At 31.5% G+C, this 12,925-nt stretch overlaps 1 protein-coding gene across 4 annotated transcripts in view; it reads left to right on the plus strand.

Annotated features, from left to right (window-relative positions):
* Positions 1-12,644, plus strand: part of LOC124357394 — a 98,157-nt gene extending 85,513 nt beyond the window's left edge. For 3 of the 4 annotated variants that reach the window (XM_046809151.1, XM_046809153.1, XM_046809154.1), the window contains 4 exons: positions 26-252; positions 345-568; positions 2,551-2,887; positions 11,662-12,644. In XM_046809151.1, coding sequence (XP_046665107.1) covers positions 26-252; positions 345-568; positions 2,551-2,887; positions 11,662-12,284 — 1,411 coding nt within the window. In that variant the 3' untranslated portion in view covers positions 12,285-12,644. The remainder of the gene's footprint in view (positions 1-25; positions 253-344; positions 569-2,550; positions 2,888-11,661) is intronic. The other variant, XM_046809152.1, reaches the window with a different exon arrangement.
* Positions 12,645-12,925: the final 281 nt, after the last annotated feature.

A 12,925-nucleotide genomic window follows, 5' to 3' on the forward strand; every position in this document is an offset into this window, starting at 1 on the left:
TAATTTATGGTGGATTGTTGTTTAGCCGACAAACAGGGCTTATCGCCCATCTGTACTCTGGCATCCAGTGTAACTCATGTGGTGTGAGGTTCCCACCAGAGCAGACGATGAAGTACAGCCAACATCTGGATTGGCACTTTAGACAGAATCGTAGGGACAAGGATTCATCGCGGATGGCACAGACTCGCCGCTACTACTATGATGTCAGTGACTGGATACAGTTTGAAGAGATAGAGGACTTGGAGGAACGAGGTAAGGGGCTTTAAAGGATGTAATCGACTGTATTGTATGAGAGTGGACATAGACAACATAAACTTACTTGTAAATGTTTTGTGCATGTGCAGCTCAGCCTTGGTTTGAGATGCAGGAGGGAGCAGTGGAAGAGGAGGATGTACCACGTGTGCTGGTCAGTGTACGAGCAGCCGACTATCCAGAGGATGCTGTCTGTCATATATGCCATGACAAGTTTGAATCCTTCTACAATGAAGAGAAGGAAGAATGGCACCTGCGTAATGCTGAGGACAATAATGGGCAGTTGGTGCATCCTGTATGTCTGGAGGACCAGCGGGTATGTCAATCATTCTGTTTTGTTATGTTTTAGTGGTGCCTATCCACTCATGGAACTGGCAAAATTTCTCCTCTTCTGTTTGTCTTTCACCGATACCTCGAGAATAAATTGAGATATAAATTTAAGATCTTGCACAAAAATGTATTCAGTCATTTTTTATTGTATAATTTTTATTTGTGTATTGATCTGGTCTAGCATGATAATTGTAGCAAATAACACTTATAAAGACTAAATTAAGTTTACTTTTTGTATTATTTCACTGACCCAATCTTCTTAGAAGAAAACACTTTAGAGTACCTTCCAGAACAAGATCCAAGGCACTTTACCTTCTCATTACTTCCTATTCAGCCAATAGTTCCAGGATCAACAGTTAGGCAACACATTTCCAGACCCACACAGGATACACAGCATAATCTCCAAATGTTGTACCAAGTATTGAGCATGCCACACCTAAACACGCACATGCATTTCTGTAATTTTAATAATTATAATAGTATTACAATTAGATAACGTTTCTGTTGTTAATTGGTTTGAATATAAATTAAGTAAAGACTAAGTGGAAAAGCTTCTCCAGAGGGTTCTTCTGGCTGGTTTATACTTTCCAGTTGAACCCACACTGGGTACAACAAAAACCAATGTGTCACTTAAATCTGGGCAACCTTGTGGATGTCCAGAAGCGGCACATCATTAACCGCAAATGTTGAGATTCAGGGGTGCAAAAGTAATTCGATAGGTCTTGTCTACTGCGGGAGATGACTGATGGAGTTGTTAGGATTCATTCCCTAAGAATCGAAGGTTATTACCAGCCTAGACATACGGGTGTCCACCCCCTGCCTGCCTTGACTGGAAAGGCTGGTTCAGAGCTGGCTTTCCCTTCTTCGAAGGGTACATGACTTGAGATTAGTGTTCTAAATTTTTTCTCATGAATCTCGATAGGAGGCGGCCCCTACCCCCAACCTTACACATCCAGAATATCCTGTCTCTCCAGAAGCAGCACAAAGGTCCTTATAGAACTAGGTGCAATTTTCTTAAGTTTCTTGTCCTAAGAGAACAAGTTTTTCTTAGCTATATATTTTAAACTTTTTCTAGTATTTATACAAATTGAAATATATTGTAAATTTGAAATTTATAACATAACGTTGTTCTCTTATATAAATGAAACTTATTTCAATATTAAGTTTACTTAACCTTTTTAGTGCCAATCATATTGGGCAGGTTGTGTTACATAATGCTATAGTGACTGGTGTGGAGTATTCAGTTTTACGAGTTATGACACACATATACGTAAATTGTTCTCATTTCACTAACTTTTATGGTAAAATAATGATTTTATCTAATTTTATTTGCTCTGTTAATAGAACAATAACATTTAATGGAATTTATGAAAAGCTTTCTACCTGAAATAGTAGATATTTTATTTTTATTTTGTAAATTTAAAGCTCCACAAATACCTAAAAAAACTTTTGCTTGAGAAACCTCCATAACACATTGTAATATATTTAATTGAGAAAGACATGTGTAAAATTGTAAAATAATACTAACAATTTACAGATTTATGTATTTATTAGTAACCAAAGTATGCAAATGTCGTTAGATAAAATATTTTTAATGTATATTATTATTTTGTTTGAATATAATATGAATATCAATACAATGCTAATTGCTGTAATATATTTGATATAAAACCAGAAAATAAACTTAACTTTTTTCATTGATCAAGATCTAAATAAAATTTGTGTGTTATAAATGTTTAACTTAGGTAAGAAAAAAACAAGACCTAAGAATTTCTCTAAAATAAAATATAGTAAATGACACACTTTTTAGAAGCTTTAAAGGTATAAGTAAGTAAAATAATATCAGATTAGGACAATACTAATGGCTGCAGTTGGTTATCATCTAACCTTAAACACTACTGCCTTATGAATAATGCAACTTTATTAAACATTTTATATAACTATTATAATACAGTTGTTATATTATAGGCTGCTGCAGAGAAACCAATAGTTGTGGAGGACATTGATATCACTGGAGATGAACCTAAAGAAGAAGAAAAGGAAACTGATGAAAAAAAGGAAGAGGAGGAACCTCCCAAGGTTGAAGAAGATGATGATATCATGGAAGTGACTGACATTGAATACATCAAACCTGTGTTTCCTGTTGAGGACTTGACTGTTTCTGACTCAGAATCTGTTGTTGATAACTCAGAAGAAAAACCTGAATTAGTGGAAACCGAAATGGAGTCCGAGGAGAAAATATCTGAAGAGGAAGTATCCGAAGTTGTACAAAAAGAGGAAGTTAAGGATAATGATAATGGCAAAGGTATGATATTGATTAGTGGGAATGCACTATTACATTGCCATTTCATCCTAGTTTGCAGTTTTTATTTACACCTTGTTCTGTATGAGTTTCAATTGGAAACTTATGTGATTATGACATTGAAATTATTTTTATTTTAATGGAATTGTGATAAGTTTATTTGAGATATAGAAAATTTTTGGGAGAGAGTAGAGATTCATAGAATTGAATTCATTATTGTTTAAACAATGAAGGGAATTTAAATCATAATTGATTAAAAGTTGTAAGAAACGTATCATTTATATTTTATTACAACAGAGCTTATTGTACAGTATTTTGACACAATCATTGCTTGTATTGTATCAAGTGTCATTTATTTTCTGTAATATACACGCAACATCTTATTTTATGCCATGTTAACATGTTAAGCCATATCATGTATGTACTACGTCATGCTGTATATGTTGATAATACCACTTTGATTCACATCCTTGTAATTTAATATAAACTGTTTTTAACTTGTTGTACTTCAAAATTTATTCGTGCATGTTGTGTTTTATTTTTTATATGCAACTGTTCTTCTTTCCTTGTGTATACTCCTAAGATTTGGTTTGGTATTCAAACTCCAAAGCTTTTAGAAGTTTACTTTTTTACATTTTTTTAAACTAGAAATTGGGGTTTCACATGACCAAAGAGCAGGAAACATATTTTACTAAATACAGTTATATCGTCCTAAACAAATGCAATAAATAATTGTGTAACCAAAATAATATTTGGATTTAAATTTCTCATTAGGGTACACTGTATTATAAACACATTTACCTCACTTAAATTTAATATTGCAAAAGCTATGATGAATGTAATCAACATTGTCATATCGGCAGTTATTTGAACTTATAATTTCTAAATAGCTGGTAAAAGTTAAATGTATTTTATCAATTTGCAACTATGCAGGTTGAAAGTTAAATCTCTAAATTAAGCTTTAAATTCTGTAATTCTTATCATATTCTTTAACCCCTTAATTGCAATGTTTTGTATGTCTGCTCCCACTATCGAGTTTTGTTGGCCAACTGACCATGTTCAACGTGCAATTTTAAAACTACTGACAATGTCAAAAGATTGAGAAATAATCAGCTTTAACACTTTCCATTAGAGCACAAACTATACATGCTCTTACTCACAGTAGTAATCCATGTGCTTGATCCTTGGAATAATGATATACAAAATGATCAGGTGTTTAGAAAAAAATTCAACCAATTTACAGGCTTTTAAAGTTGTTTTGAACTGATTTAGTTTTGTTTGTAATATGGTAGTGGAAAACTGCTATTATTATCAAACTATGAAAGTATTTTCAGATTTAAGCAACATTGTAAAATATTGCATTTTTGTAAGAATACACTTATAAGAATATCTTGTCAATCTATTTTTCATAAAATGTTCTGTGACAAATAAAAATATATTTTGTATAGATTTATTGGTTATAAAGTGACCATGTCATGTATTTTTATTATTTTTTTTTTAGTAATTACGATGTACATACAAAATTAATGATATACATAATGCACTTTTAACTTATGTAAATAGATTGCCAATCTAAAAAGCTAGGACAAAATTATTCCATTTGCATAAAAACAAGGGCAGTGTAGAGCAAAACAAATCATTGTGAAAGTGTATAAATAGGACCTGACTGAAAAGGTTGAAATATTTCAAGGTTGTAAAATGTTAGCAATGGCAAACGTAGTGTGACCCAGAAAACATGTATGTGATGGCCAAGCATTTGAGTAGCCATGACTTAGGCAGCATTTACTGTTTGATCTTCAGGAAGACATTCATTGTGAACAGCATCTTGTAACAAAGAAAAACAGGAACTAGATTTTTATTTTCTATATATTTATCCTTTATGTTTTGTTTGGTGGCTCATTTTCCCCTTTCCACTCATTGCTTTAGTATTATAGTTCAAGGTCAAACTCGTGATCGCCTTAGTTAGGATTACCATCGATTTAACCGAATTTTTCTAGTTGGCAAACGCATTCAACCCTTCTCAACCTTTGGTCTGGTGTCAACTTGGGCACAGAGGTTTATTTTAAACCCTAATGTTCAGTTAGAGTTTTGTTTACTGTTTTGATTTACCTAAATGAGGATCATCCCTGCCATCCACAATCCTTAACAACTTTTGAGCCACCTTCATGGCATAAAAATGCTTAATTAATTTTAAAACGGATCTTTTCTTTAAACCATTATCACCATAAACCGCTTTTAATATAATGGTAATTTGTTGAGAGATTAATCTAAAACCTTCACAAATAGTCAAAAGCAAGCACACCACAAAAAATTAAATAAAAAAACATGGCACAGCTCAACATACAGACAAGTACTGGTAACTCATTTGCTCGAAGGCAACGGATGATCCACCAGTGGGCAAGGGCTATTATATTGCATCATAACCACAATATTTTATCAGTGCACATATTTAATGTACAGACCTTGTATTTAATTAATCTTTCGCAATTTTATAAACATGGAAAATATAAGGTAACTACCAGTTACCCGCATTTTTGTACGCAATTTCCTGTTGAAAAACAGTACACTATATTCATGTATTCTTTTTCTATTACATTCTAAACATTACCGAAATAATTGATAGTCGTTCTTTCGTAAGCCTCTTGGGCGCATTATGAAGGTATGTGCCATATTTCCTGCCTCTATCTTTCATGGTTTTGCTAGGTGTTGATAAGTTATTCAGAACAATTAATTTATATGGATGAATCTCGATAAACTAATTAGGTTATAAAGAATCAAATTCGGTACATTGTATTGGTAAAGATTGGTGTATCATACTAAAACAAAATATACATAAATTGAAGATTGGCTTAACAATGCAGCAATATCGTATGGGAATTTTGTACCAAATAAGCTAAGAATTGAATCAAGCCTGATCAGGACACTGAATTTCAAACTCGTCAACAATGATATGGTGTGGTCCTGAGAGAGGTGGAATGAAAGATTGAAAATTAAATTAAACAAAGAACAATTACATAACTACAAAAATATCAACATGGCACAATTGAAACAAAAAATCTAGATATAAATAATTGATTCATTCTAAAAATTGGATTTATATTAAATTTTTATGTGGAACAAATTCGTATTGTTGACACAAGTAAAGTAGTTATCCACCATTGTTAATAACTAACCCGAATCTAACAAGTAAAAGTGTGAAGCTGAGAGGTTATATCATTGAACTATCATTACTATGGATTGTTAACCAACAGACCTGCTTTTAACATGCATCATCATTATTTGATAAACGTACCAGCTGTACATTTTGTACAAATATGTCAAGGAAATGCCAAAATATTTTGGAAAGTAGCTTAAAAAAAAAGGAACTAATATACGTAAAATGTTGAGATTTTGATAATATTTACAATATTTAAAATAACAAACTTAATTATTTGGTTTATAATTATATAATTGTTTATTAATTACTATACCCAGATTTAAAAAAGTCTCGATTTTATTGGAAGATAACTTTTAATCTATTTCATTGGCTTTGGGCTATTATTAGTCTACTACTACCAGAAATATACATCTTTCACTCTGCACTGCTGATGTTCTGACCCAGACATGGCAGTGAATGGATAAACAACAATAGTTTACTAGCTACAGTGTGTGATGTAAACCAATCCTCTGCTGATGTACCGTTTCTAATATTACTGAACATGACAGTGAAAGGACAAGTGATAACTCGTTACTAGTTTCAGTATACAAGTTTAACCCTTGCACTGCTGATGTACTGTCTCGTAACTAACCAGGGGCCTTTGTTACCATCTACTACTACCGGACATGGCAGTGAAGGAGTAGATTGGTTTGAAAAATATTAAATACATAAATTTATGTTTTCAATTTACTGAATACTGTACACCTTTTGAATTGTAGGTAATCACATTTGTAAATGTCAATTTAAATGTATAGTTCATACGAGGGCTATCCAGAAAGTAGATTACGGTTCGTTCTGAAACCTCTAGTGGCGAGACTAAATTATATGGTTCATATAAGGGCTATCCAGAAAGTAGATTACGTTTTACTCTGTAGCCGCTACGGGTGGGACTACAGCGGGCATTCATAGAAATGTGAAGCTGACTCTTAATTAGATATTTCTATCATGTTAAATATCTAGATTTTTAAACAGTTATTGAAGAGAGCATGTGCTGGTTTCATTGTGGTAGATTTTAAAGATGATACCTCAGTTCGTTTTGAATGGGGTCTTTGTTAATCCTGTTGTTCATACTTCCCAGTCTTATTTAGTCCTCTATTTAATTTTAATTTGCTACAAAATATCTTATGTATTTGAATTTGTATAGTGCTTTGAAAGGATGTAATAATAACAAATTCGCAGAACACACATAGAAGTTATGAACACAGTAGTATAACTTATCCAAAAGGTTTATACACGAAAATGACACCATTTGTTAAATGTTAGTTTTTTTTTAAAAGGGGAGTCCGTGATAGTAGAGAAAGACTGGTCTTTCTTTTCATTTCGAGGTAAACACAGGACTTGTCAGACTGCAACTCTTGATGAAACCTGAGGTTTGGAAGGAGGATATTTATTCACTCTGTATATAGCTGGTGCAGCATGTTTCACAGCCTGCAATTTGCAGGCTAATGGATGATGTGTATTGTCAAAACCAAAATTTTCTTTAGTATGTCAGATGAGGGGAAGTGATGGGTATATGGGTACAAGAAACTTAAGCTCTGGAATATAATATTCATAACTCCAGGAACTTTTTTGAATATATTGACCTAAATTGTACCTACATATTTATATGTAGGATATGCTTATACCCTAAATAAGAAATGCTTTTTTATACCAAAGTCCAGCAGGCAATCAATATATACAGGCAATTAAGAAGTAACCTAAGGTTTACTTTAAATAAATCTCAAATGTATATAAGAATATTTTTCATAAAAATTTTAAAAAAATACAGCTTTCCTTCCATTTTCAACATAATTTCCATTTAAATTTAAACACATTACTTGCGCTCACTTATAAATTCTTTCTGTATAAAAATCTGCTACCTGTCCCTTGAGCTATACTTAAGCCATGTTTCATTGTCCGTTACAACTCTTGCTCTTAGTTCATAATACAGTCAAGAGTAGAGGCCATATGCGGAGTTCTGAGGTTTTCTAACAGAATTTTCGGGACCTATCGAGCACAGAACTTTGGTAGTTAAATATTTCTTTCATGAAATAATCCTGAAAATTTGAAAGAACAAGCTCTTAAGACAGTGTGAACCAACTGTATGTCTGTCTATGTACTGTAATATCTTTAAATCTATTGCATACTGCGGTCACATATCTCCTGCAGTACTTGATAAATAGTCACATATTCTGTTGCATAATTGTGGTTTGTTAACAATAGTGGTTGGTTGTTTATTGTTTCTTATTGCAGGTTGAAAGGGAACTCTTAAATCCATGTGCTAGCATCATTAATAGCTGATTTGAATTAAAATAGAACATTTCTATCCACAGGGAGGTGTATTTCTACATACATCCAGCAATTAAAATAGTAGCAATTTTATTTTCCTACCAGTTGAAAACGAATAGGATGAAATTGTCATTAAATTTATCACACAACATCATTACTGCAAAATATTTGTTGAATGAACGGTTTTTGAAAACTTTTAAATGTCTAATTTTAAAACAGAGGTTAATATAAAGTCCCTTCTTTAACCCTGAATTTGCAAAGCATTGTTTTCACTAGTTTTTTTTTTTTTAGAAATTCACAAATGAAAATTTGGTATAAGATTGAAAAACATATTTTATTAAATTATTTGAGGAATTATAATTAAATCTCATGAACCTTTATCTGTCTTAGTAAATCAAATATTTCATAGATAACAGTTTTTGTGACATAATAACATTACTAAATATATTATATGATTGTATAGTAAGTAATTTTTTATGAATTTATAAAAACTGGTGTGAATTGGCAAATATCACCTTGTGAATCAGGTAGGAGATACTAGTAACGAGGGGAATTTTTTAATATCAGCAAAAACTCAAAAAGTTGAATTGTATTGTTATAACACGCTGTCTGCAGGGACAGTTGTATGAGTGGTTGTGTATATCTTCTGTGCAACATTTTGATGTAACCTTTATTTTCATAGCTGTTAATTTTCTAGAACCCAAATAAGGAGAAACACTATGTAAAGTATTATTATGTTCTGCTAGAATTTTGTTGTTGAATAATAACACGTGTTCATTCTCAACCTAAGTTATGTTATTTGTTATTTTCTGTTTACGTAATATTTATGGGAATGAGGACATAATTTGTAAAACAATTTTTGGTGTTACAAGTAATTTGCTCTACAGTTTTTTCATGGTAATTTTATTATAAGACATAAATTTTATCATATGAACATCGTACTTTTTTTACTTATCAAGCATTTTGTTTTTGAAATTTTGATTTTTTTATAAACTAATATTTTAAAATTTGGTTATTAAGTGTATTGGCCTTATTTAAAAAAATCCAATGTCTTGATTAAGATCTAATAACAATAATTTTATTATGAATAGTTTGCTAACATGAAAATATTCAAAGGATACACTACAAAGCAACAAAATGAATTACTCATCCTCTTAATGTACATAACATACTGCTGTAGGCCTATATCAAATGTTTGCAATTAGCTGCTACAGTAAGCAGAATGTAAAACTAAAATGACTTCTTCAAACTGATAGTTGTAGCTTTCTGTGTGGCTATGAATATAAATGTATGTTTGGAATTCATATTTGATGTTGTACAGTTCATTGACATTAGAAAACATAATTTGTAACGAGCTTCATAGTTGGCAAACTTCTACGAAGAATTTGACTATCTTAGAGATATTTACTTAATTGTCTCCCATAAGTATGGTACAGAATACAAAGTTGTAAAAATACAGCAAGTTGTTCATTTTTCATGAAAATAATATTGGAATAATCTTGACAGAATTTTAAAAAAACCTCATGAACCTGTATCTGTACATCAAATGCTACAGATAAGTTTTTATGAAATTTATGGTACAATTGGATGTTTTTGTGTATAATTTTGTATTACACATAAAGTAGGTTTTTGTAAAAAATTCAAAACATATTAAAATGAGGTAATATTAATAATCTACAGTCTAAAATAGTTTTTATTCAGATTAAATGCGCAACAGTGTTCTATTACATATTGAAGAACAACATTGAATTTCATTATTAAGTTAACTTATAGAAAAAAATGTTGTTTCCAAATAAAAATTTAGTGTGATTTACCTTATTATGTGGCTTGTTACAATACTTCTGTGAATTATGGAGCTACTAAACTGTTCTATTTGGAAAGAAGCTATCTTGAACACACTTTAATACCTTGTATAAGGAACTAAAAGATGATTACACAAAACTGTATAAACCAGTGATTTCTGAGTACCATGGTTCTTGGATAATAAAACTTCTGTTGGTTCTGATATTGAGCTAGGATTTGACTGCAGGTCGCCCTTAGTTCTTCTATGGAGAAAAACAATGTTGTGATCAATCTTATTTATGATTTATATAACCACACTGGAGTAAGTGGTCTTTGATGTGTTCTGTGGTGCAGTATTAACATTGCATTGGTGTTGTGTTGTATGTGTTGTGTAAACACATTTTTTAAAACCATTGATATTTTGCAAGTATACATTTAAAATGTAAAACAAAAGGAGAGAGATATATTATTACTTATTCAGGCTACCCCCCCCCCCCCCAAATTGCGCTCATCTCACCCTCAATAGATTTTCTTTGTGTCTTTTTTAATCTGCAGATCGGTGAGATATCATTTAGATCTCTGTAAATCAATTCTACATATGCTATTCAGTCCTATAGAACTGATTTTGCAAGATCCATTTAATTATCTTGAACAATTGCACTACTAAATACTGTTATTTTCATGTCACAGAATTAATTAAATATTATTTAATATCCCTATGTGAATGTTTTTGTGTAAATTTGGCAATCATGTATTTATAAGCATCCCCTGACATATTTTCATTTCTCTATGGAACCAATATTTTGACAATAAATTATGTATGTTGATAGGATTTTATTCAATGTTAACATTTTCTTAGTTTTTTAAAACCATCTTAGTAAAGACATAATTCTCAGAGATTCAAAACAACAATATCTAACGTTAGTCTCTTTAAATTATTTTGTATGAATTAAAAAAGCCAAAACCTACTCACACAGCCATGGGCTGTGTGCTTCAGTTTTCGGGACAGGTTGACATGAGAGCCTTATCTTTATCCTGAAATTTGTATGATGTACAATTGGTAGATTATTGTAGATAGAAATAGAAAACAATATAATTTGAGGAATTTCTGTAAAATATGGTTCTGCCTTTCTGAAAATGATCCATACATAATTAACTACTGAAATTTATTGTGAATAACTGTCCTTAATATGAACATGTTTCCCGTTCAGCCAGTTTTATACTGTCAGGCTTATGAATGATCTAACTTTACTGTACAAAGACTTGTGTATATTGTCCTGTGGCCAACATTGCTGGACGATCAGACATACATAATCAGTACTGACTAGAAGGGTTGACACATTCTGATATAGTGTTGTAGCCTAAATAAACTTCATGTTCAATGTTCTCTAAGTTATAACAGATATACAGTCCTCTATGAGCTGTATTTATTTCAATGCAGATAAATAATGGAATATCAGAGCTTAACAAAACTTTACCTAAATGTTTATATTATTTGGGTTTGTTTTATTAAAAATCATTTATTTTCCAGCAGCTGAAGGAGAGACTGAATTGGAAAAGACTCCTGCAGAGGAATTGAAAGATGAAGACACCCAAGATGACTTGATGCTGATCCTGGACAAAACGGATGACAGTGTATTGGTCATGGACAAGAAAGAAGACAGTGTTTTAAGTACAGAAGAAATACTGGAAGTGGTGCGGAACATTAAAAAAGATCCTGATACATTAGGAGGAGAGTACGAAGAAGATGGTCTTGTCTCGGGTATTGATATAAAGAAGGAGAAAGGAGAAGTCCCTTTGCCAGCTCCAGTAGTGGATACTACACATGCAACGGTTACATGTTTGATTGATGGTAATGTGGAGTTTGAGGAAACTCCTCAGCAAATGAACATTGGCGGCCCTCCCAAGATAAAAATCAACATTACAAAATCCAGTGTTCAACCCAAAGAAAAAGAGAATGAACTTGAAATTGTAGAGTCAGAATCTTCAAATACCACCTTACCTGCAACGTTATCGTTATTCACTCAACCTCCACCTCCTGGTGAAGAACCAGTACCCCAGTCTGTCAAACCCTTGCTTCGTAAACAAAAATTACAAGAAATGCCTCCAGTTTTAAAAGGAAGTGAAATGTCCGGCCTTTGCTCTATCATGTAAATATAAATAATATTTGGGCAACAGGTTTGGATATTAATTTTTGGGCCAAAGGTTAGTTGTATAAATTATTATAAATGTTTAAATTATGTAGATATTGTACAAAGTATTATAAGAAAAAAAGATCAATGTTTTATATTGCTCTTATGTAATATTTTGTAGATATATATTATTTTTGAATGAATATTTTTTCTACTGAAATGTTGATTTTCATTTCATCCTTTAGTTACTAGGGGGTTCTCTGTAGAGCAATACAACTTATGTAACCAAATTAATGTAGCATTAAATTAATTAGCTCTGTTAGATTTATTTGTTCATTGGTGGAACTTATGTTTTTGAATAAATTTACATTTATTGCACACATTCTGTCTTTTCTTTCAACCTACTTTAAAATTTAGTGGTTAAATATATTGTTAAGCTCCTCTCTTTTAACTTTATAATACCACATACAAAATTTAAAGTTAAAGAAGATTTGAAATGCAATCTGTAAGCTTTTTGATGGACCCAAACAGATCATTAAATTTATGTACATGAGTTTTTAACTTTAAAAGTAATGATTAACATTACCATAATAAAACCAAGGTATGATTTAAGAATGGATACATACAACATGTTAGCTATGGAAGAGTACAGTAGTAGTGTAT

This window comes from Homalodisca vitripennis, chromosome 3, assembly GCF_021130785.1.
Source record: "Homalodisca vitripennis isolate AUS2020 chromosome 3, UT_GWSS_2.1, whole genome shotgun sequence".
NCBI lineage: Eukaryota > Metazoa > Arthropoda > Insecta > Hemiptera > Cicadellidae > Homalodisca > Homalodisca vitripennis.